Here is a 26,778-nt window from a genome sequence, read left to right on the forward strand (position 1 = left end):
CACCAGAACAAATATAGATTATCTGCATGTTTAGACATGGCAATATGTGTTGACTTTCCTGACTGACTTGTGTACACGCCCTCCACCTTGACGGGGGTTCACTCTCAGAAACTAACAACAGTGTTACTACCCTGTTTCACTGGAAATGTTACCCGCAGCGGTCCAGCTTTAAGTCTTTGAATTAATTGAAAATTGTGTCCATGCCTCTGAAATAATTTGTGCTGCACACTAGATCATTATGATTGAATACAATTTAATGTGTTTAGCGCTTGTGATCTCATGAATTAATGTCTTGCCCTGCATGACTTTGTAGTCGCATGAATCAGAACCAGTGCAATTTCATAATAAATACTATATATATATATATATATATATATATATATATATATATATATATATATATATATATATATTGTTTCCACTTTATCCTGCACTGCTCCGAACTGGGCTACCTGACATAATACAGTATTCCAGCATTGCAAAGCAGTATTTTTTTACCTGGGTTTTGTATTGACGAAGATCCTCAGCAGCAGCAACTCTCATTCACTGACTAATTGTATGATGGTCTTTGGATGGTTGATATAATTTACATATTCATTACAGCAGCTGAGTGTTTTCCTTGAACTCCTACTGTTGTCGTTACGCTCCACTGTATACCAAATGTGCAGTGGTGATGAACTTATTTCACTACACAGTTAATCATTTGCATTGTTTATTTTTTAATGGTTCCGGTCAAACCAGTCCAGCTCAACCAACCGTCATTAAGTTTGTCACCTCACAGCACATCTCCAGCAACACCTTAACCTGAGGTGGAGCAGTAGCAGTTCAAGCTTCTGGTTGCGTGGAATGAAATATAAACACAATCAAATCTGAAACGGATAATGCCTCTAGTCCCAGCGAGCCTGGCTCTGTCCAAAATGTGCTACCAACAATTAAAACTCAATAATTAACACGTCAGGTACAGGTAGCCATTTGCACCTGTTTCTAGTCTTTATTCTAAACCGAGTTAACTGACTGCTCGAGCTTCACATTGATTGGAAAGACAGGAGAGTAGTATGAATCTTCTCATCCAACACTTAGAAGCTCCACATTGTTCTTTAAAGGCGGACTCAGTCATTTAGTGCATTTCCATGAAGTCAGAAAACTACTGTTAAAATAAATGCGAGTGTTCTGCCACCCGATGGGGCCTTTTGGTTGCACGAAGCTTCAGGCTCTGGTTGGGTCATTATGTCTAGTGTTGTTACAGCAAGATCAGCAATGCCCAATGGGAGGAGGGGGAGCTTGAAGGAGCCAGTGGGTTGCATGAGCCTTGCGAGCTAACTGTCAGTGATAAAGGAAATAAAACAAAAATGTATTTTCTACTCAGTTTTTGGCCAGTGCAGAACTCCATTGTGAGATTGATAGGGAATCCCTCTCTGTACCGAAACTTCCTGAAAATTTGGAATTTCATTCTGTCCGGTGAAGAAAGTCAATAAATCTGTCGTGATTTAGTTTGTCCACTAGATGGTGACATTAAACATCTCCCTTAACTTCCGCTCACACTTTCTGCTTTTCTTTTAGCCCTCTAAAGTTGTGAATGAGTTAATTCCCAGTGAGCTGATTTCTCCAAGCGAACCACCTATCTGCAGTGGCGGTGGCAATGCCTATCAGAAATTCATATCTGTATGAAATGGATGCATAATGAATTCAGGTTCATCGCCTCTTGATTTGTGTGGCGTTATCTTGTCTCATCTCACTGTTTGTCTGTGGAGGACTCAGGATGTGTCTGGCCCGTTATCTTGTGCATACCGGCGAGGAGTTGACCTTTCTGCTGAATGTCATGGCGGTACACAGAGTCATTGGCTGTAGTAGATTAGTTGGGAGGAAAATATGTTCCCAGATACACACTTTAACAAGGTACAGCATATTCCCAGCTCATCTATTTTGATGCTCAGGGCCACCTGGTGTGTACTATACGTCTTACTAACATCTGTTCAGTGACCTCTGTTTTCCTGTCTCTTGGTTTCCTTTGCTTTATCCCTTAAGCCCACATCTTCTTCTGTACTCTTGCTACATCTCTTCACCCCCCACCACACACGCACGCGTGCACGCCACCTCCAGCCTCATCTCCCACAACTCTTGAAGCACATTACGGTCTGAAATGGGGCCAAAGCATCCTCCTGTCTCCAGCGGGTGAGGTGCGAGTGTGTTCAGGAGCACGCAGAGGCATTTGTAAGTGTGTGTGTGTTCAGGAGAGGGGAGTTGTGTGTAAGTGGGTCACCTTACTGCAGCATCCAGCCACCATGTCGGTACATGGCCCCACACATACATATATTTAACCTACTCTCCTTTCACAGGCAATTTAGTTTCTACTTGGGCCACTGTTTTTAGTTGGAAATGTGAAATGCACTCACCCACTCATAAACAGACATTTTTCCTAATTCCCTTTCACCCTCCAGAGTCCCAGACTTTGTTCTTTCGTGTCTTTCACTCCCCTCTCTCTCTCTCTTTCTCTCACTCCTCCCTCTCTGCTCTGCCTCTCATCCCTTTTTCACTCTTGACCTGCAGGAGGACTCCCACGGTGCTCTTTTGACATGTTTGAATTTTTAAAGAACCCATGAGGTCTAAGGAGTCAGGTATATGTGTTCCCTTCTCGGCCTCCCTCACACCTGCTGCTGTGCGTGTGTGTGTGTGTGTGTATGGGAGGGAGGGGGGGGGGGCATTTTTCTATATGACTTGCAGACGTCTTTGCTGCTCGGTCATGCAATGTTTTGCGTGAGTGTATGCATGCACTTCTATGACCCTTCAGGTATCATGTAACGCTGCGTTATAAAAAGGCAAAAGCACTCTGATCTTTAACTTGACACCTTCTCTGAAGGGTGGAGCAGGACACACAGGCGTGAGGGAGTTGTGTTGCCATCATACTCTTTGATTTTCTTCCTGACTTGATGTAAGTCTTTTTTTTTTTTTTTTCAAGCTTTCAGAGCAGGGGAGAGGAATGTCCTCCCACATGGTGCCGAGAACATCTGTTAGTGAGAAATGAAGGCCTGAGAGAGGGAAGAGGAGGAGGAAGGGGACTAGCATTAATACACATGGGGGAAAAGAAAGGAGGCAAAAAGATCAAGAGAGCATGCAACAGAGGAGGAAAGGAGGAGAAGAAAAAAATCAACATCAGCTGGAGGAGACCACCCTTTCTACAAAGGTGAGAGACCATTCGGCAAGAGGTAGAGACTCCCAGGTGCACACGTTCACGGGCACGTACCCACACAAACGCACTCCGCGTGGTAACAGAAGCCTGCATCAATAATGTAGCTGAGGGAAACAGGATGCACATTCTACCTTACATAAGATTTTACAGAGAGCTGGCTGTCTCAGAACAGCCTCTTTCATTCTCTGCTTTGCCCTCAGGCTGGATGCGCACAAGATTTCTCTAGCTAATTAACCACCACATTTGCCATCCAAACAACTTTTCAAGATAATTGTGCTGCAACAAAGGCACGAGAGCGACGCTGAAGCCATTTTTAACTTCAGTCTACTGACTTCAGGTGATTTGTTTTACTCTGTGGGGCGATGTGTTTTCTCACTAGTCCCTAATTTGCTGGATCTCCCATTACTGAAGCTTCATTATAGAAACACGCCTGTTGTTTGTAGCGGGAATGGTTAGTTTGTTGGCTTAGTACAAATCCTTTAACATGAACAGCCTGGGAACTGAACTTTGTCTCTGCAGCTGTGGACGTACTGATATGAACCTGCCAGGGGACAAAGCACATTGTTGTTCAGGTCACAGAGACAGAATTGAGGCCATACCAATGAAGGCAGCAAGTACGAGCCAATCAGAGGCAGAGAGAGACGGGTCGTAATTTAGCAGATCAGACAACTATAAATCATGTTGCTCCTGGTTTGCTGAAGTTATGTTGACAACTTGTTTCATCAAGTAAAGGGAAAAAAAAGAAGAAAAGTCAGGTTGAATGAAGGTGATAAATATTTACATAAATCAAGGAAGGTAAAAAGAAAAAACAGAGGAAACATTTTAGGGGGAACATCAGCAACAGCTGGAATCTGTGATTCTTGATTTGCTCCACAAATTGCTTTCCTCTTCTCCTTTGTAATTTTCTTTTCTTCACCTTCTTGTTTGTTGTGCTGTCTGTCTTTCATACTGTGGCCTCCACGTCTCAGTCATTTATCTGTGTTATGTTGGCTTTGACTATCTGCTAACTGGCAAACTGTTGACGTGGGTGTGTGTGTGCGCATGTGTGTGTGCGCGTGCATGCGTGTGTGTGTATAAATAATTATGGTAAGGTGTAAGACAGTGTTTTTTGCACACATCCTCTTGAAAGTATGAACTTGTCAAACTGTCTCTATGAAACTGTTAATGTGAGCAGATATATGTGTGAATCACAGTTTTCATTTGTACGTGTGTGTGTGTGTGTGTGTGTGTGTGTGTGTGTGTGTGTGTGTGTGTGTGTGTGTGTGTGTGTGTGCGTGTGTCTCGAAGCTCATCATGCTGGTGCTATCCTTTTTCTGCCACATTGCCATGGCGACAGTGCCCTCCCGGGGTAATGGGGGACGAGTGCGCCAGAGCTATTTATTCTCTCTCCCTCTCTCCTTCCCTCCCTGCCTCCATCCATCCATCCATCCATCGCCTTCTCTCTCTCTCTCTCTCTCTCTCTCTCTCTCTCTCTCTCTCTCTCTCTCTCTCTCTCTCTCTCTCTCTCTCTCTCTCTCTCTCTCTCTCTGTCTCTTTATCTCTGCCCTCTTCCTCCCGCAACCTCTCTGTCTCCCTCCTTCCTCTGCTCTTTCTTCCCCTCTCTGATTGGCTTAACTCTCTCCTCCTCACTCCTCCTCAATACTGCCTAATGAGACAGAGGGTTAGGAAGAGAGGGAGGGAGACAAAGAGCAAGTGTCTTAAAAAAGGGAAATAGAAATATGTGGAGGAGGCGATCTATGCAGACTTGTGTTCCTCGTCGCATGTAAAGAGAGAACCTGATTTAACACATGTTAACTCTGTGATGTCATTTTTGGAGGGAAACAGAGCAGAATGTCTAATACCTACATTTAGCTTTCTGTCTTACCTGTTTGTGTGCGTGTCTGCGTGTGTGTGTGTACTGTAATGACCTGATGGATCAGCTGGGGTCATGACCTTTTGAAATTATATCAAGATTTGAAAATGTCTGAATGAGCAATATTTGTATAAATAAGCACAGCCATCTCAACTGTCATAGCAGAGTAAACACAGGTGTAATTAATATCTCATTGATGTTTCATTATATTTAGTGTCACAGTCATTTTATTAAGCCATGACCCACAGGCGCAGGGCCATAACTAATGTCATTAATTAAACCTGTGTTTACGCCGCAATGACTTGCTCCGAAAAGCGCCCGTTGTATGTGTTTGACGCAGAGTTCACCAAACCTTTTGACCCTGAAAATAAAACTGATTGTTTAATTTGAAAAGTCATCAGAAGGCTGACGGGCTGACATTATCCATTGTTTCCCGTGAAACAAAGAGCAGAAGATCAGTGCCCCTCTCATGTCTGTACGTTAAATATGATGCTACAACCAGCAGTTAATTAGCCTAGCTTAGCATAAAGACCTGGAACCTGTGAGTCTGGCTCTCTGCAAAGGTTACACAATCCAGCCACCAGCAGCACTAAAACTATATAACAAATATTTTCTGACGATAAAGAACTATTACTCCAATCATTTCATGGATCCTTTCAAGGAGCTTTATCTTGTGATCACTGTCCCACTTTTTCTCCCACAAGCTTAGTTTACACTTTCTGTAGTGAAGTTAATGCGAGGTGGGCCACGTACGTGACTGTCACAAATAATGAAATGATAAAAGTATTTTAAATGTCTCGGGATTATACAAAGGAGGCCAATTTACTTTTAAATTCTTTAGAAACAGGGGGTCTTGAAAATCAATCTCATATCTATCATTTGCAGCTAAATCAAGTAGTTTACAGGTTATTCAAACTTTGTTACTTTATAATGCATGTAATTGTACATAGATAATAAAGTAATCCATGATGCTGTCCGTGGAGACTCGTGCTACAGCGCCAAGCATGAGTACAAACAAAGCATCAAGCTGCACTTTTCTGATTATCATAAAATCCTTTGAGAAAACCAAAACAAACGATACGTTTGCATGTCTCTCAATAATGTCTGGTTTACATTCTCCGTCTGTGGCACGAAATGCTGTCACCGTAGCTTTTAGAGACGTTCCTCAAACAGGTGGAAATAGAGCATTTATTGGAGACTATTTTCAGCAATGGATTGATGACACATTTGGTGTTCCAGTAAGTCATCGTGAGTATTTACAGCAGCAGGACGATGTATGTGGGATGGACACAAAATGAACTCCAGTGTTCATGGCTGTGAAGCAGCACGCCAGTCAGCTGGTGACACTCACTCTTACACACACACACACACTTGTGCATCTGACAGAGAAATGACAAATTGATGGAAGACAGATTATAGCAGGATGGAGGCAGTGGGCGGGGAAAGGTAGAACGGAAGAAAGTGTAATAAGGAAAGAGAGAGACACAGAGGGAGGGAAGGAAAGAGGGCAGGAGAGATAAATGGCCCAGTAGACAGGAAGATGAGTGAAGCGAGAGAGCAACACTGTGTGGCATACTGCAGACAGAAAGACTAACGGAGCGAGAGAGTGAATGGGCGAGAAAGGGAGACGACGGAGAGGGAGACGACGCAAGTCAATCGCCCCCTCCTCTCCCTTCCTCCCTTTTCCTCCCCCTTTTTCCTGCCCTCCCTGCCATGTAGAAGACCTTCACTGGATGGTAACAAGCCACTCAGACGGCTGCAACACACACACACACACACACACGCACGCACAGTCACATAGCCACATAGTCACATTTCCACACTTTATGTATGCACTTTTGTATGTGCATATTCATATGTGTGCGTGTGTCGGTCCTTTAGTGTGTGTGTGTGTGTGTCATTGTAGCAGCCGTGGTGAAAAACAGCCTCTACATATTTAAAGGAGAAAAAAAGGACCCACATCACATGGTTGTTATTCTCTCAAATCTGCCTCTCAGGTCACTTTGACAGTCCTCTCTCTCTCTCTTTCTCTCTCTCTCTCTCTCTCTCTCTCTCTCTCTCTCTCTCTCTCTCTCTCTCTCTCTCTCTCTGCCACGCTCTAGAACACACTCTCTCTCTCTCTCTCTCTCTCTCTCTCTCTCTCTCTCTCTCTCTCTCAATCTCGAGCACTCAGCCTCTCGTTCCCTCCCTTTCTCTTCCTCCCTCCTCCCACCTGAGCTGTAATTTGCGGGGCTGATGAGGGTGAGGGCAGAGCAGAGGCAGGAACAGAATCCCTCTCACTCTGTAGCACACACACACACACATAAAACACACACACTCTTCCAAACACACACACATGCACACGTGCACGGTGTGATTCACAGTGTACAGCTACAACTGAGAGAATCCGATCCTTTGTGCTCTTTTTTTTTTTAACCTCTTCTTCTCCTCTTTCTCTCTTTCTCTCCCTCGTCGTCACTCTCTCCTCCCTCCCTCCCTCCCTTCCTCTCTTTGCTCCCTGGTGGTGGTGGTGTGTGTGTGTGTGTATGTATGTGTGTGTGTGTGTGTGTGTGTGTGTGTGTGTATGTGTGTGTGTGTGAACAGTGGGGATAACAGACGCTCATGTGAGCAGCCTCAGTGGCGGCAGCAGTGACTGGTGAGAAAGAGGAGAGAGGAGAAGAGAGGGGAAGAGAGCGTGGATAACAAAACCACCACCATCCTTCTGATCGGATCCACATCAGACATGTGAGAAGATGTCCGTGGGCGGCTGCGCGTGTCCCGGTAAGTAGCTGCCGTGGCGATGGTTGCCGTTAATGTTGCCAGCCGCTGACTTTTTCTGGTCGTTGTTGTTGTTGTTGTATTTTGGTTGGCGAGTGCAGCCGCTGCCATGGCGTGACCGGGGCAGGGACAGAGGTGCCCCGGGGCCCTGGGGCTCTGTGTGCAAAGGCTCATGGGAGGTTGCCCTCTGTGATGGCTGAGAGGATGGAGAGCAAAGAAAATACTGGAAGAGATGGAACAACATGAAGCCTTTTTTATTCTCACCTTTTTTTCCTCTACAGTCTGACAACAAAGTGCTTTTTACTGTTTGTTGTTCAGTTTGGAGATTAAGAGAAAAAGATCTTTGTGGGCGGTACAAACATCTGGGCATGGAGTTGTTGCTACTGCATCACTAATGCTACTACTTCTCTTCCTCCGATTGTTTGTTGTATTTTTTCTTGCTGCTGATTTCTGACTGATAACTGGTGTTAACAACGGAGCTTCTTTTAAAGTCGGCACAGATGTCACGCTTACTTTTCCACTGTGGGAAAAAAAACGGATGTGCCCCTCGTGCAGAAATACGAGAAGAGAAAGGAAAAAAAGATGGATCAAAGTGTGACATTTAAAGGTCAAAGGTCGCTGGCTTGGATCAAAGGCTTGCATGATTGATTCTGCAACGCTATTAATGAATTCTTGATGTTTCACAGCTCACACAGGAGTCGATCATTTAGGATGTAAAGGCCTTGTTAGTTTCCATCCTCTTTTACCCAGAAGTCCTTTCTTCTGGAGTTCACGGAAGGTCAGCGAGCGCATTCATGAGAGGTACTGACCTCGTCTCGCATTTTACAATCCCGAGCATGACTATTTGTTTATTGCGGCTGCTTTCGATCACATCTACTTCTCCTCGTGTCTCTGTCCTCTCCTGACCCTCTGCTGGGAATCAGATGACAATTAATGGTTTTCATTTCAGGCCTCACTTGACTAAATCGACAACCCTAGGACAAAACAATTCTCCAGTCAGAGTTTCACTTGTCACTATTTTGTTATAACATTGGTTAAAGTTGAGTAACAGCCCCGGGGCTTCTGGGAGCCGAGCCACCGAGAGCGACCTGCAGGGAGTAATATCCGTCATATTAGACCACCGTATTGAGAGCGGTGCGACTTGTTCGCCGTCTGTGAAGGCTGAGGAACTCCCCGCAGTCCCCGAACGGTTGTGTTTGGGTGTCGAATACCCGACAGCACACAGATAATTCTTCTCACTTTATTAGCTTTAATCAAACAGAGGAGGAAAGAAGAAGAAGAGGTCTAGAAATAAACCCTGTGCCGCTGAGCCTCCGGCAATATATATGAAGTGTTACAGCGATTTATGTTCTATTCCTGATGAGGATGTGTAGGACAAGAAATATAATCTTATAGTTGAAAATATAGTCATAATCACGATGGATGTATTCAGAACCTACTGCCACACGATACACAGCAGCAGGAAGGAGGAGTGAGTCTGGAGTTTTGTGTGTGTGTGTCTGTGTGTGCGTGCGTGTGCGTGTGTGTGTGTGTGTGTTGTATCACCCTGACGTGGCCTCCTCTCTTGACTACGAGGCCACAATGGCCGCTGTGGTCAACCCTCAAACAGCAGGGATGTGGATATAGAAACTTAGCCAACCACGCATCCAGTATCAGATTACCAAGCTGTTGCCAGTCTTGACTTCAATCATGAGAAGGATGGAAAGACTAACTGGTCCCATGTTTGGCGGTTTGGAAACTCTTCCGCGGACAGATTATGTCAAAGGCGGAAAGTTGAGGGAAGAAAATTGAGAGACAATGCCAACTCATCCTGGCCTCTATGGTTGTGTGTGGATGGTTGGATGAATGGGTGATGGAATGGCACGTGATTGAAGCAGAAGGATGTCGAAATGTGGACAAAAAGAGAGAGATATTGGCAATGTGATCAAACCAGACGGATTAGGTATCAGCAAGGACAAACTCTCTAGACACGCCAGATTACACAGGAAAACGGGGTGTACCGGTGTTGAATGTGACTCGCATGCACACAAGAGTTTTCACGCACGTGCGTGTGTGCGCGCATGCGTGTGTTTTCAATCTCTGCGCAGCGCCCCGTGCTATGAAGGCAAACGCTGCCCCCTCAGCCGTTAAACAAGCCTGCACAGCAGAGGCGGGAGCGTTTGTTTAGAACCAGGCTTTAGCTATCTTGCGGTCAGATTGCATACTTAATCAACGTGGTCATGGAAATTTCCAAAAAAACGCTATGACCGCACTCTTGTGCGCTCCACTTTTGCTCTCATATTGTTTTCTCTGGTTTGCCTCTTTCTTTTTGCCTGTTTTTCTGCTTTATGGATTCACACTTTTCTTTTGCTTTTTTTCCCCTCCAGATTTCTTTACAACTTTACAGGAGAGCTGAAACTAAACTTAGCGAGTCTTTGACTTTGAAAAGGCAACACAAGTAAGATTTGTACTTTCTGAAAGATCAACAAGTGATTCATTCACTCCCTCTTTTATCATGCAAGCCTGGAGGCCTGCTTCGATGTGTGTGGTGAGAAGAGCTTCACCTATACAACATGACGCAACTGACAACCAATGCCTCCAAATATGGAACAATCGCTTCCATTCACTCACGTCAACTTCAAATGAACCCAAAGCGTGACCCGAAACAGTGATGCTGTTAATTTGCACACGTATGACAAGTTAATCCTCCCCTCTTTCTTTACACATTCAAACCACGTGGAGAGGGTAAAGTGATGCTCAATAATGATAGAACATAGAATATAACTATAAAGTCTCTCTGTCGTCATTCCCCTCTCTCTCTCCCTCCATCTCTCTCTTGTTTACATTCCAGAGCCGTGTTTAACACCAAAGGATCCTCCCCCTTCTTGTGTGGGCTCTGTGTGTGTGTGTGTGTGTGTGTGTGTGTGTGTGTTTGCGTGTGTGTGTGCGTGTGTGTGTGCGTGTGTACATATATGCTGCCCCAACATGTGGATGACATAAACAGTGGAGCAGAGTTTGTGGAGCTTCTATACAATCAGGAGGACACAAAGTCACAATGCAGTTTGCGCTCTACAGCCACAGATGTTTTGTGCTTTGTGGTTAGTCAGACTTTGCGTTGACCTCCCCAGACCTTACATTACACCCAGCCCCCCCACCTCACTCGCCTGCACACTGTTTCAGTATGCAGTGTGTATATACCTTCATCCTCCCCCCACCCCCGCCCCCCCTCCTCTCACTCCCTCTTTCCCTTTGACTCCCCTGATTGCTAGCGTATGTTGCCTGGCTGGCTGGCTAGATGAAGGGGAGGGAGGGTAAGGAGAGAGGAGAGGGAGTAGGGGGGAGAAAGGGAGGGAGAGAGAGAGAGGGAGGAGAGAAGGGGGAAGGGACTGTGCCCTCTCATGCAGAGAGTCACATGGTGTCCCTGATTGGAGGAAAATGAGTAAAGACTGCAGCCCGGCTGAAATGGCAACAGACAAAAACGCACAAAGGCTGAGCTGTTTAGAAACGGGTTGCACAACAAGAGAGCCTGAAGAGGAGGAGGAGGGTGTGACGGAGGGGAAGAGAGAGGGAGTGAGCAGCGACTGAGGAGAGATGGGGATTAAGAGAGAGGTAGAGGAGGAGCAGGGAGGGTGGCAAGAAAGAAAAAATAGGAGAGAAGAGAGGTGACAGAGGGGGGCGGGGCAAAGAGCCAAGAAAAGAGAGGCAAGTGGGAGATGAGCACCGTAGGAGTGGGATGGAGGGAGGGAGGGTGACACAGAGTGAGAGAAAGAGAGCGAGAGGGATCAGACTGTGTTTCTATGTTTTCTGCAAGGCTGAGCAGTGACGTGATTGGCTGAGGGGGAGGGGGGGGGGCAGACCTGACTCGGAGATCAGAGACAGACAAAATGGCTCCCAGAGAACAGAGAACGCAGCATCAGGGCACTGTCATCTCCCTTCACAGAGCTGTCAGCTGACACCAGCCACCGCCACAGACTTCTGACACACACACACACACACACACACACACACACACACACACACACACACACACACACACACACACACACACACACACACACAAAAGCTAAACTACGGCATATTACCAGTGTAAAGGGGAAAAGAAACTGAGGATGATGGCTAATAATGCAGATCATCAAGTTGCTATAATTTATGTACATGTCATTTTTAGGGGAAACACTTATTTTTTTATGAAACACAGATACACGAATGACATATGACATACAACAGAGCTGTCCCATATTAGCCTGTGCTGACATGTGAAGTTCTCTTGTTGCGGTGTGTCTGTGTTTGCCTGCCAGAGAAAATCCTGAGTAGGGAACTCACCCAGTGAGTGAGGAAATGCTTTAGTAGAGCAGCATGAAAACAAACACCGGCTAGCTGCAGCCACAAGAGGGCGATGCTGTCAAAGGACAAACTCTGATTGTAGGTCAGTTCTAATTTCCTGCCCTTGGAGTGATGCACAGTGAAGGACTGACTGCAAATCAAACGGATAATTATCCCTTTGTGCAGAATAACAAAGGCAACATTTGCATACAGTTTCACTTATAAAATAAAATTTGCATAACAGCTTTGATTATTGTTCGATTATGTGTGACAGTAAATTGTCTCACGGCATGTTGTCATTGCCCAACCCGACTATTTATTCATGTGTGAGTAGCATTTTTATGTTATGAAATTCTCGATTACTTTATGTCTGGTTGTTTAATCTGTATCAGTGCATTCTATTTCAGTCAAGTGTTGTGTGCAAAATCAGCAAAAGATGTCAGATAAATGTTGAGTCTAAAAGTGATCTTTGACATGCAGCGGAGTAGAAGTATAATGGAAGTGTAGTAAAGTACTTGTGCCACTGCTAATATGTCTATAATTTTGACTCACAGATTGTCTGAATCTACAGCTGGTTTATTCCACCAAAAAACTGTGGCGGCTTGACCGTTGGATCTTTTACCAGAGCTGAATTGGACAGAAAAATCTCTGTCCTGAGGCGGCCAAGAGTATGGACTCTGACAGTGACCACTGAAAAGAGCCATTTAACAAGCTTCCACATAAAAGAAAGGGATTATCCGTGCTATTGATGTCAAATACTATGAAGTGGTAAAATGCCATGAAGCCGGAGCTTTGGCATTACATCCAGGGAACGCAATGTAGTGTAATCTATAAAAACAGCAGGAGTTTGTTTTTATTCCTGTTTGGAGGGAAAAAATGATATGAACGGATGTCCCACTCATTAGAGGTTAAATCTCCTCTTTGAGCTGGGATCCATTCACTAAGGGCAGTGTCTACACCCATAGCAACACCAGACTGTCTCCAGATCAGTGATTAAGGCGGTGATGAAGGGAGGGCGACTGGGACGGTTGTTATCAGAACTCTGGCAGATGTGTATGCCGTTCGGTTTCCTGTTGACTATGAGTGGAAGTGGCAGGCTGCACACATTTGCACATATGCAGGCGACTTGTGCATAAGAGCAAACACACACGTGCACACACACACACACACACACACACACACACACACACACACACACACACACACACACACGCGCACACACACATACTGTAGGCATCCTTCTCCCCCCTTCTTGTGCCCCTGAGCCTGACAGTCTGGACATGGTAGATATCAGAGAGAGGGAGAGGCATGAAAACAGAGACCAAGTCTTTGAGTTAGATCAGCATGTAACTGTGAAAGTGCATTGGTGGGTGACGAAAGGGCAATGTCAGAACAGCTTGAAACTGAGGGAGGTAAGTCTCTCTTTTTGACCTTTTCCTTGTTGTCTTTCTCATAGCTGATTCAGCAACAACAACAAAAACCGGAGCTTAAACAAATCTAAAAACCTCAGGAAGAAAATGTCATATTGTTGTTCTTGTTGTACCGCTTGTTGTATTGATGCTCAGAGAATCACTGTACAAGTTAGGTCGCCTTCTTCTTTTTTCTTCTTCTTTTTTATTACTTTGACAAAGGTGAATTAAACAAGTTGCCCTTGTAGGTTTAAGTGTAAGCTTAGTGAAAACATCACACATGGCACTACACTGAGTTTATATTCAGCCACTGCACGCTGCAGCTTTAATCACTTATTGTACATGGATTTATGGCTTTAGGTGTGAATGTGTGACTGCAAGTTGGAAAATGAGGCTAGCTGGTGAAGTGTGTGTGTGTGTGTGTGTGTGTGTGTGTGTGTGTGTGTCTCACTGGTTGGGGTGCTGGTCTAAGATAAGGCCTGCCCTATGCCTGAGAGCAAAAGAGACGGTGTGTGTAAGCCCTTCAAGCCTTATCCTGACACACCTCCCACCCCCACCTCTTCTCCATCACCCCACCACACATGCAGTGAGGATTAACCCCGTCATGTACCATTTCAATGGGCAAGCTTTGGAGACACACACACACACACATACGCACATGCACACACGGGATTAACCCTTGTGTGTCCATTTCCATGGATGGTTCTTAGCTTCGCTCTGGTTGTGACAGCATTGACTGCTAGTGTTGCCATGGCTACAGGGCCAGGGAATGTAAGATAGGCAAATCCACATAAGTCACCCACAACAGACACTCTAAGCTACTACTGACGACACCTCCTCCTGGTACTAGACACACAAAGATGTTGGCAAAAGACTGACAGGAGCCTCATGAGCTGTGAAGTGCTCATGTCACAAGCTTACCATGGTCAAACCAATATACATAAACTCAGCCCAGGCATCTTTGTTGTTGGTCGGGTGAGAGACGGGCCGCAGAGCAGCTTATCCGCTCGTGTCTGCTTCTGGGAGACACAGCACTCAGATTTCTTCCAACATGGGAGTCTGCAAAGAGGTCTGCATCTGAGCGGTCGTCTTCTTTTGCAAACGTAAGGGAGTTGTGTTCCTGGAGTGCAAAAGCCAGACAGAAAAGATCTCCAGATGATCTGCTCATCATAAAGTGACCCCCTCTGGGGTGAAAAAGCGGAAAAGTCCAGTTGATCAGACACGTCTCAGATATGTCAGAATGTCGGAGACGATGGAGAAAACGTTTTGATAACGAGACTCATAATCAAACAGAAGTAAGAAGTTCATCACTGGAATTGGCAGATATATAAGTGACACAATTGGGGTGGAAATGGACATTTCAATTTATTATTAAAATGTGTATCTTCATTTTGGTTAAATTTTGAATTATTTTTATTAGCCTTTTTTTATCTTAATGGGGTTATATATTTTCAGGAATGCAAAAAACATAAATAAATACTGTGAGCAATTAGAAATTAAATGTGCACTTTTGCAATAAATTAAGAGAAACTGTAGATGTACTATGCTCAAAATAATTTGTCTGCTGCAAAATCATGTGCAACTGATCCTCAAAATGCACCCTGCAAACATAAATACATTTTTAAAAGTTGTTTGAGGTCAAACTTAAATACATATGTTACAATCAGAATAAGATGTACATAAACATGCGTGTACTTTGTCTGTGGGTCACAATACTTGAAATTGTGCCTCTAAAATAATTCAACTTGAACCAAAATAATGTCGAAATATGTTGTAATAATATTACCCATCAGCCCCAGTGTTACGATGCACAGCGGCTTCTGTGAAAGCCTGTTAACTGTTTCCACAGAGTGGCTCCCAAGAGCAGCTTAATTTGCGAATAAATCATTGATGAAACATTGTTTTCACTCCCCGTGTACATGGGTAGTGTATAAATCAGAACCACGTTCATGCTGTTGGCTGCAATGTCCCTAAATAATTGAAGCAGGGAAAAACTCTTTTGGGTTTGCAAGAAAATATTTTTTAAACATTGATATGAGATCACCTGTCAACCATATTAGGAGTCCAAGTCATCCTGCATATATAAATAATTTATCTCTACACAAATACTATGACATACACTTGCATTATTATATGAAAAACTACTGACCTAATATGACTTGTTCTTTTTATATCCCAACCTTGGCCATATGGGTGAGTTCTCGCTGGCTGTGATCTGAATATCTGATTATAATTTCAGGCGATTTAAGCAGATTTAGAGGCCTCTGTGCGTGTGTGTGTGTGTGCGTGTGTGTGTGCGTGCGTGCGTGCGTGTGTGTGTGTGTATAGAAAAATTCCCAATGGTAATGGATTTAGTGGTCTACCTTGAGACGGCAAACTCATAGACACAATTAATTGTAAACAACCCAAGTATGTTAACCGTGGATGATAATTTAATTTGTTAGATCTCAATCCATGTTTGACTGATTGGGCTTCTGCATCAGCTGTGCATGCATCACCCTGGATGGACCCACAGTGTATAATTCATATGACAAGGGTCTTGGCTGTCACTGTCTCAGTTCAGTTGTTTGCAGCAAGAGGATGTGCACTAATTAGGCAAACATGAAAACCACTTTGCAGTCAGCATGATGTTTATTTCCACACACACTTCCACTCGGCTGCATTAGGCCAATTCTCATCTGTGTCAGTTACAAGGAAGGGATGGGATGTAGGGAGGAGGAAGGAAGGGGAAAAAAATGCTTACCAGACAACCTTCATGTGCAGTTGTGCATTAGTGGGGGGAGCAGGGGGAGGAAGGGGGGAGAGGGCGGCTGGCGGTGCTGGGCAGAGAGGATAGAGGAGCAAATGCATTGCGGAGGGAGAGGAGGAGGGCCTACAGCTATTGTTCATGTCCTCCCGTGAACAAAGGGCTCATCTGGGTCCGTATGTAAACCCACAGCAGGCTTCAGCCCACTAACAAGGCCTCATGCGGGACAAAACATAACCGACTGACTCCCGCAATTTCGGCTTTATTCCGTTTCAGTCTCGCGGTTCGGGGCTATTTGTTTCATTGATCCTGTTCAGAGAGACGTATTGTGTTGGCACGTCGCGTCCAGCGGGCCTATCCGTTCTTACGCACGGAGCGTACCGACGGTCTATCATCACGGATCTGTAAACATCAATTTTCTGATTGGACTTCTTTTCAGGTAAACGGCCGCTTTTCCCCAAAAACACACACCCCGGTTGCAACGTCGAGCTGCTGTGGCGCTTACGTGTGGCTCACGAGCCGGCGTGGGGGTAGTTTGTCGTCTTATTTCGGTGCTTTATCGTTGAAAAGGGGTTTAACGCTGAGGCGTTAGCAAGACGGCTAACAGCGACCAACTGTGTTCAGGCTAGCCAACGTTAGCCCGTTAGCACGGCCCACAGAGCAGTGTTGTGCACAGGCACCGGCTCGGTGGTGGCCGATGTCGAGCCTTTTGGCTCCTGTTCTCGGTCCCGGTTTGTTTTAAAGACGTGCTGGTCGGCATCTTGTAGCAAAGTGCAGTCGCATCCTGATATCAGCTGTTTATCGGTTTAGCCTGGTTGATAGCTGAGCGTTAGCATTATGCTGCCTCTCTAATTGCCTTTGTAAGCAAGCAGACAACACGTCAGATGTGCTTCGACTGTTGTGAAAGTTATGCACTTCACGGTGACACGAATGTGGAAAATGGCATTTTAATACCAGATTCACGTGTTTTTTTTTTTATGTCTGTGTGCTAACGTAGGTTACTGGTGTAAGTGTGACAGAGCTACCGACAGTGCTCAGTTTGGATGGACGACTTGTCGCCTCTAGAAATCATGGTGGCAAGTCTGGAGTCCACGAGTGCACAACCATTACACGCTACTTTCATTTAGAAGACACTTTGTAATGCCGAGTGTGGATGTCTGTGTTTGAAGTTCAGATTAAATCAAATGTTATTCATGTTTTGGACGTCCATGTTGGTAAACTTTTGAGAGGAGGCTTGTTCCCGAGGTGGGCTGACCATCACATTAGGCCAGGAGCAGGATATATGTGCATGTATAATGTGTATATGAGGAGCTGTGTCTACTTGTAAGGGAGAGAGGAACATGATTCCCAGTGGAGGAAGTGGAGTCCAGCTGATGTGATTGTGACTGCCTGTCATTAACCGCTAACAGGAGAGGAGAGGAGCTAATGGAGCTCTCAACAACTAATGGACACATAACCATCGATTATTTATTTATTTATTTTTTCGAACCCATTTGTTTTCCTCTGGTGGTGCATCCAGCCCATAGTATAGCAGTGCGGGCTCACACAGTAAACAACTTGTTTTTGCACTAAGTGAAGCCAGGGGTTCAGATGGATGGAGGTTAAGGTCTGTATTTGCTGTGTAGATGATGCAAATTTTGTTTCGAAGATCCTCTCCATAGAAAACTTTTCTTTTTATTTATTTACTTTTAGTCTTCAAAAACTATGATTGGTTATGTTGCTTGTTACAGCAGGAACCCTGTTTCGAGATAAGATACCATTATTTAAGAGAAGATTGCTTTTGATTTATGCAATCATAATTCAGGAACATGATCTATAGCATTATGTATCATTATGTTACGCTCAGTCTTGGGCTGGACTGTCTTACTCTTGTCTTGCCTTTAGATATAAATATATATTTCACATCACTGCTGTGCTCTCAAATAACAGTTTACTCTTTGCTGAAAACCTCATATAGATGCATATAAAGCTAATCTCTCCCGGTCCGTTTATCTATATGTCTCTCTCATACATACACACACATTGTCAAAGATACGTTTAATATGCAGAGACAAGACAGAGAGACATTAATGAGGCGGGGCTTCACCATGGTGACGGCAGGGGTCGTGACCTAGAGGGCGGCACGCCTGGATGGCCTTTATAGGCGAGCTGGGCAATTAGAGTAGAACAAGGGTTGGAGCAGTCTGTGAGAGGGATTCATCAGTTTTGTTTTTTAGGTGGTTCTGAATAGAGTCAGTATTGGTCTGTTTGTGTGTGGCAAGAAAACAATGTATACTGGAGGCTCCCTCCTCCTCGTTGTTTTGTGTCTTTATGAAACAAGATTGCTGTGAATGACCTGTGAATGTGTGCAGCCAACTGAAACTGGGCCAAGCTGGCCAGTTCAGTCTGCATGTGCCGTCACCCTCGCATGATACAGTCATTCTTTGCAAGTGTCACTCAAAAAGTGAATAACCATCATGAGAAGTTTCACTTTAATTCCCAAAGATGTAACAACTTAATCTTCTTTTGTTTATGATGATCTCTTTCTGATCTCATTATTTAGGTATTTATTTATTGCTGGGACAACATATGCAATGTGTTGAAAGGTTTACTCTATCGATCCTTACATTTGTTGATTACTAAATACAGCATTAATTACCACATTTATCGATACATCATTATCTGAAAATACTACATCTGAGATTTTGAGTAACATTTATAATATACCTATATTATAAAACTTAAACACACCATTTATGTTCTTTCTTATTTTTCCATCCTTCTGTCTTCCAGGCTGTTCCTCCAAGTCATTCAAGCTGTACTCCCCCAAGGAGCCCCCCAACGGTAGCACTTTTCCCCCTTTCCACCCCGGCACTATGCTGGACAGAGACGTGGGGTGAGTTTTATGTCTGTTTTTTGTGTGTGTTTTGTTTATCTCTTCACAGCACTAGCCGTTGCACATTTTCAATGGGTGCTTGTGTTATTACATCCCATGTTTACTTAGCCTGGAGTTTAATTTCCTCAACCATATGTTAGTCTGCGAAAAACATCCACAGGTAATTGATTCAGTTTGGCAGTTGGTAGTTGAACGCAGATTAAAGTAGCTGGCGACAACATGCAGCAGTGCTGTATTGTAATTTTAAAAAGCATTTACTGGTTATTTTTAATCAGAAGGTTCACAAACGTCCTGAACATTGTAGATGTTTATATGTATATTAAGTTTCAGAAGCTGCAAATCTACAAAGCAACTTGTTTCTGTGGACAGTTTGGTTGACATGGGAGGTTTCAAAGACACGTTTTACCAGTTTGTAACGTCCATGTACAGCCCAGGTAGTGTTTGTACACCCATACTCTACTACTTTAATAGCATAACACCACTTTCCAGGATCGGGTGCTTACCAGAGAACTACTGGAGTTCTACACCTACTGGTGTAGTACTCTTCATTTATTTTTATACTGATTATTGGGACTCCCCTCGGTGCACGGCGGTTTATCGGTGAAGAAGAGGTCACACAATCTCCTGTCATTTGGTAAAAAGTTGATCTAATTGCCCATTTGTGTTAGTGTAGTCAGTGTAATTATAGCCACAGTTATGACTCACGTAAATATTGTGGACCAGATGTGTGAAGCCAATGTTTATAGCTAAAATTGATTTGTTTTGACTTGCGTAGCTCAGTAGGGTTGGAGGGCTGATTGTGTGCTGTGCGTCAAAGCTTGTGTTACAGTAAGCAAATCAGCTAGAGTTGGATATGGGAATATGTGTATCTGAGAAGTGCTGTTATTTACGGTCTCCTCATATCAATTTGTGCCATGTTTGGCTTGTGTCCCAGAGTTGTAAAGACAGACAAGCTCCTAAAGGAGGGCCTATTAGTGCTATAGCTTAATAATCTCTCTGTCTCTTATTTCTGCAGTCCCACACCAATGTATCCTCCCACATACCTGGAGCCCGGAATAGGGTAAGACTGCATTGTTTCCCATATCGCTTAACTGGTGGTAAAATGGCAGTAATGAAACAAGTAGAGATAAGGTTGTGGTCTTATCTCACTTTTAAAGGAGATTTGGTATACTATTTAGTCTGTGACAAAGTTAAGCCAGGTAGTGAAACAGCCCTCAAAGTATGGAAGCTGTGAGAGCTTACCAATACTGTGGTTAGGGTGATTTGCTTTTCGTCTACTTGCATCTTTCATAATACCACAAGCTAACTGTTCTCAACCCCTGTCCTACTTTTGCTTTGTCCTTTCTTTCTATGATTGACCAGGAGGCACACACCATATGGCAACCAGACAGACTACAGAATATTTGAACTCAACAAACGACTACAGAACTGGACAGAGGTTCGGAGGCACCCACATGCCCACTCAACTTAACAACAATGCAATTGCTGTGTTAGTCACTGATTATGTTTCCCCTCCACACCTTGTAGGAGTGTGATAACCTGTGGTGGGATGCATTTACTACAGAGTTCTTTGAAGATGATGCCATGTTGACCATTACTTTCTGTCTGGAGGATGGGCCCAAACGTTACAGTAAGAAACACAGTCAATTGAACATATTGCCCCTCTGTTTCATACATATGCTGTCTCTCTAATTCAAAGTCCCACAGTCCCAAATGGACTGCGTACCATAACTTGACAATTCTTTCCTGTCTAATGCCCGTTGTTTTCTCTCCTCTTCTGAAGCAATTGGCCGGACGTTGATTCCGAGGTACTTTCGGAGTATATTCGAAGGCGGTGCCACTGAGCTCTACTATGTGCTGAAACATCCCAAGGAGTCCTTCCACAATAACTTTGTCTCCCTTGACTGTGATCAGTGCACCATGGTCACCCAGAATGGAAAGCCTATGTTCACACAGGTGTGTGTTTGTGTCTTAAGCTAACATTGTGTTCGCCCCTGGTTTGTATTTCTTTATTTATAGTTCTGTCATTTATTAATATGGCTTACAATAGAAATCGGTCTTGAGTGATTAAGAAGTAGAAACGTTTTAGCTTGTGATTCCTAAACTGAAGCAATGCAAACAATTTCATAAAAGTATTGCAAATATTTGAAATTAGTTGTGAAAAACTTTCCCTCCTCACCATATGGTTGGATGGAATACAACCTAAGTCTAAGCCTCCTTGCAAGGTATTTGCAAGCCACTTAAAAGATTGGAAGCGTTTCTTTAGCAATGTCAATACACAGACTTACAACCCTATTCTTAAACATGTAATCTTTGTTTACCTGTGGATATCGGTGGAGCTTTAACTCTTTTCTGCATTGATTACATGTAGTTCAACTACTGTATACTGACCTGACTCCTTTGACCTGCCATAGGTATGCGTAGAAGGGCGCTTGTACCTGGAGTTCATGTTTGACGACATGATGAGGATAAAGACGTGGCACTTCAGCATCAGACAACACCGTGAACTCATCCCCCGCAGTATACTGGCCATGCATGTGAGTAGATGCAGAGGGGAGTGGGACTAGTGACACACATGTCACAGATGTAAATAAAGATTGTGTGAGTGTCGGCTTTGTAATGTGTCCCGTATTGATTTCTCAGGCCCAGGACCCACAGATGCTGGACCAGTTGTCCAAAAACATAACAAGATGTGGCCTGTCGAACTCCACCCTTAACTACCTCCGAGTAAGTGAAGTACGGGCACGCACACACACACACACACCAACACACATACACACCAACACACATACACATACACATTTTGTAGAGGCTTCCAAATTATAGCTGCACCTGACTTAAACATGTCATGGTAATTACACAAGAAGAATGACAATATGTGCTGTTCACTGTGATAATGGGTTTGCTTTAGCAATGTTGCCATAGATCGTCTTCACGATGATCCAGTAAATCCAATTATTTTACTTTAAGTACAAAAATGGTGTTACTAATAGTTTAATACTAATGATATTAGTGTAGCCTAATCATAGTTAAAAAGAAAAAATAGACATGCAAAAAAATAAAGCCACCAGTATTTGAATGTTAGAACGTCAAAGTTATGAACAAAGCTTCAAACTATTATTTACAGTCCTGCTTTTATTGTTGAGTCGGTGAAGGTATGGCGTAGAGTCAGTGTGTAGTAATGCTTAGTGGTGTCTCGGGTGTAGCCTGTTCCATTAACACAGAAGGTAACAGGTTGAACTGGAACTGCAGCTTCTTTGTCCTTTTTTTTACAGACACTGCAAAGGTCACAACCTCAGTTGGCAAATGTAAAAGAGGTGTTAAAATTGGTCTTCAGTCATGTTTCTTTGTTTGCTTCCAGTGTTTTGTGACCAGATTTTCTGATCTGAGAATTTCAAGTTTGAAGATGAAGTAATTTATGCTGAACCCCGGCTGATAATAATGGTGCTAGCTCTTCTGGGAGCATTTGTCATGACTGTCATCCTAAAGATGTTGTCTGTTTTTTTGTTCCCTCCTCCAGCTGTGTGTGATCCTGGAGCCCATGCAGGAGCTGATGTCCAGACACAAGACGTACAGCCTCAGTCCCAGAGACTGCCTCAAGACCTGTCTCTTCCAGAAATGGCAGAGGATGGTGGCACCACCAGGTAATTGAACAACATGGACCTATTAAAGGCTCACACAACCACGTTACTTCAAATATATCTGTAACTCTCGCTCTCTCCATTCTCTGTAGCTGAGCCTTCAAGACAGGCACCAAACAAAAGGCGGAAGCGTAAGATGTCAGGTGGCAGCACCATCAGCGGAGGAGGAGGAACTAATAACAACAATAACAACAAAAAGAAGAGCCCAGGCAGTGGCTTCCCTCTGTCCAGCCAAGTTCCAGTGAGTATATCGCTGCTATCTAGAGCCAGCACTCTGCTAATACACTGCAGACTGAAACATGCCGACTACGTTCATCGATTAACGGGAAGTTCACATGTCACAATGCCAACCAAAGAAGGACACGGTACATGAAGTGCTTCTTAAGAAGTATTTCCCACAAGACTTTAAAGTAAAAACAAATCTCAACTTATATTAACCGATAATACTTATCATTACTCAATAATTATGAATGAATCATCTCTCTTGTTTGTGCGGGCAATTTGTAAACATTGGATAAATTGAATGGAGATTACTCAATTGTAATTTAAGTGTGACACACAATTTCTTCCTGAATGTCGTTTGGTCAATTTTCTGCAAAAACTACAGTATAGACAAATGGCATATTATAAACAAAGGTTGGGAAAACTTAACTTAAAAAGCCTGTTAAATAAACACCATGACATCTGGGTGTAGTCTTTTAGTGGAAGAAAGTGACCTGGTCTAATCAGACTATATTTTGCATGTTGGTTGGGATTATAAGTGCTTTGTGTGGTGTAAGCCAAGTAAATGTGCATCAGTTATGGCTGCTCTCTTTGACAGAACAGTTGTTGCTATATATTAATTGATCTGCTTTTCTGCAGGATGTGATGGTGGTTGGAGAGCCCACGCTGATGGGAGGGGAGTTTGGTGACGAAGACGAGCGTCTGATCACACGGCTGGAGAACACGCAGTTCGACGCAGCCAATGGCATCGACGACGAGGACAGCTTCAACAACTCTCCGGCGCTCGGCTCCAACTCGCCCTGGAACAACAAGGCCCCCTCCAGCCAGGAGAGCAAGAGCGACAACCCCACCTCACAGGCATCGCAGTAGAGCCCAGAGCCCCGCAACCTCAACACAAACCCCTCTCTGCCACTCCTCAGACCCATACCCCGACAGCCACGAGTGCAACAGCATCAGTCCATCACATTCAGTCCACACACACACACACACACACACACACACACAACACACACACACGCACACGGCCCGCGGGGAGCACAGCATGTCTCAGACAGTGAGACTGAGCCATCGCTGTGACTCCTCCATATTTAGGCACTGTGTCACACCTCTGTCTCCCTTTTCCTCATCTCACACTCAAAATGTCCCATCTGCTCTCGCAAGTTTTCAGTTTGGACAGCGACCGGGTAGATGTGACCGAGGATTCGCAGGGATTTAATCCAGGGGAGAACTGTGCACACTAAACTTCCCATACTGATGTTCACATGTAGGAGGGGCGGGGTAGAGGGGATGGTGGCATCGGGGCTTCGAGAAGGTGGCGAGTTGCTTAGGGACCACTTGTCCACCCGTCCTCTAAACATGGCTCTCAATTGTGGTCTGCTCCGTAGAGGCACAAGTCACTCGTAATGTTTGTTAATAGAGTATATGTGTGTGCGTGTGTGTGTGAAATGTGTGAGGAGCGCAAAGAAGCAGTCTGATCTTATTTGTGGCTTTGCTGAAGCAGACGGACCATAATTTCGTGTCTGTGTATAAAACCATTGAAATTCACACACTAGTAGGAGAGCTGAAATGTGGCTCAAGGGAAACATACACACACCAATACATACACACACACAAATCAGCATAATGATTGAAGGATGTTGAGTCCCCTAGGGCCAGAGCCATCTCTGATGAGACTACAATGGATGGAGTCTTTCAAACAGAGAGCATTTACAACACGCACACATGCACATACACACAACTACACATTTTAAGAGTTTTTATACAGTATATATTTCCCTAGAATGTTTTTTAATTTGTATTAAACGCCTTCATTTCAATTGTTACTTTTTTATTTTCTACCAATACTGAAAAGCTACAGACCAAGGAGCAACACAGGACTTTTATCCCTCCCCCTCTAAAATATATGGTTTTTATCTTTTATGTTTATAAAAGAGAAATAATTTAGTGTGGATGTTTTTATTTTGTCTTTTCGTTCCTTTTTTTGGAGATTTACATTTTTGTGTATTTGTGCTTGTATATTTAAGGTAGTAGCAAAGTTCTGTCTGACTGTAATAAAATGTATTCTTACTTAGATTTACCTAAAGCCATCCCGATCTAATGTAAAGAAACAAAAATAGGAAAAAGGAGAAAAAACACTCATGAGCTCGTCCCTTCTATCTCCCTCCTGCTCTTTCCTCCTCCCTCCTTTTTATAACTTGTGTAAATTAAATTACAAAACCTCCAGGGGTACAATGGCACCAAGGAGAGATCATTTTACTGTTTTTTTCTTTTTATATTTATTTTGGAAATTTCAGAAATTCACATGTATTTCATCTATACAGGAAGTGATTTTTCACTTAACATCACAAATTTGTGTACTGCAACTTTCAACTTGATGTCAAGGGAATGTGCTCACTGAATTTAAGCTAACTGGTGAATTTCATATTTCATCATTGGCTGAAATGGATTTATTTTCTTCTTTTTTTGTCTAAATTGCCTTCATTGGTGCAGTGTCTTTCATAACCAACAGAATGATACCATCAGACATCCAAACATATTCTAAAGCCAGCTTATCATTAAGTTCAGTCTTCATATTGGGTAGCAATGCTGTCTGTAAAGTCTAATAAAACAGCTGAAGCGCTGTTTGTTTTGTACATTTCCATATCCTTACAGTTGATTCCAGCAACATTTATGAGTTTGAATGGTGACTTGTACCTTTTCCAATCCCTGTAGAAAATCATTGTTTGATATATATTTTTTGATTTGGTTAGTTTCTGCCCTTGATAATTAATGTATGGTACCAATAAAAAGATACATTTTCACTTTACAACATGTTTAAGTTTGGTAATTATTGCAACACATCTTAACAAAATAAGTCTGTGTTTCTGGGGTTTGTTCACTCTTATGCTTAGCTTTGATGTTTTGTTATTGCTATGTAGTTTTTTGTTGTGAGTTAAATTACCTTCAAGTTGTGATAAAAAAAAATGGGAGAGGAAGACATACAGGAAAACAAAGTGTATATACTCTCCTCCTCCCCCATTTCCTCTTTCCTCACTGACTGATGGTCACTTCCCTCTTCAGTCTGGCTTCAAGCTGCGGCAATCATGTCCTTAATGCTCAAAGGCCTGCAGGTATGTAATCCCAAAGAGTGGTTAATTACTTTCACCTGTTGATCCAGGTCTGTGTCAGTCCTTGAATAGACAGTTTGAATAAAAACATAGGCAGGATGGGAGAGCCCCAAAGGACCAGAATGCAGAACAATGCTCCAAGGCCATGCCTGTGGAACAGATTATTACATTACTGCTTGATTGGCTTTTTCCTTGTAACGCTATGTTTCAGGTAAAAATAAAGCATCAACAAACGTCTTAATGTCAAGGTTGGTGTAGCTCCAGAGTGCAACTAATAACTCTGGTTGTGGTGCAGCGAGGTGTGGCGTGACATGAACCGATACACATGCATGGAATGAATGCTTGACTGTGTCTGCTTTCAGGAGGCGGGCTGTGGGTTTTTGGGTTAGTCCAAGGGAAAATCAATGATGGCAAATGTCTTTTTTAACCTGTCTGTTTCAAAAGCCTTTTATTTTTCAAAGTTAGTCAGTCATGGTATTTGAGGTCTGTGCGAGTGTGTCCCTCTTCTTTTTACAGATGTCAGGTCCGTGGAATGAGCAGCAACGGGCCACAGACTCTAAAATACTGGGTCTCCGTGTCAAAGCCCTGCTCTTCATCCGTGGCCTTCCACATCAGCTCACACGCATGCATCCACCTGCCAACTATCACACTTCCCCTTCAGGCATTTATTCCGTTCCCTG

The 26,778-nt window shown here is 43.7% G+C and overlaps 1 protein-coding gene across 3 annotated transcripts; it reads left to right on the top strand.

Moving 5' to 3' along the window:
• The first annotated feature begins 7,304 nt into the window (after window positions 1-7,304).
• ldb1b (LIM-domain binding 1b) lies at window positions 7,305-25,800 on the top strand. Of its 3 annotated transcripts, none has more exons than XM_068592402.1 (11): window positions 7,305-7,799; window positions 19,026-19,128; window positions 20,144-20,188; window positions 20,491-20,566; window positions 20,656-20,758; window positions 20,912-21,084; window positions 21,543-21,665; window positions 21,772-21,864; window positions 22,649-22,772; window positions 22,862-23,010; window positions 23,631-25,800. In XM_068592402.1, exons 1-11 carry the CDS (start codon window positions 7,772-7,774, stop codon window positions 23,859-23,861), a joined length of 1,248 nt encoding a protein of 415 aa, XP_068448503.1. In that variant the 5' UTR covers window positions 7,305-7,771; the 3' UTR covers window positions 23,862-25,800. The 3 variants fall into 3 exon arrangements, with proteins under 3 accessions (XP_068448503.1, XP_068448504.1, XP_068448505.1); XM_068592403.1 differs by having other exon boundaries at window positions 7,306-7,799; window positions 21,772-21,855; XM_068592404.1 differs by lacking the exon at window positions 7,305-7,799 and adding an exon at window positions 13,412-13,510 and having other exon boundaries at window positions 21,772-21,855.
• Window positions 25,801-26,778: the final 978 nt, after the last annotated feature.

The sequence above is a fragment of the Clinocottus analis genome, unplaced genomic scaffold, assembly GCF_023055335.1.
Source record: "Clinocottus analis isolate CAN_PGR_092001 unplaced genomic scaffold, fCliAna1.0.p SCAF_27, whole genome shotgun sequence".
In the NCBI taxonomy this organism is placed as follows: domain Eukaryota; kingdom Metazoa; phylum Chordata; class Actinopteri; order Perciformes; family Cottidae; genus Clinocottus; species Clinocottus analis.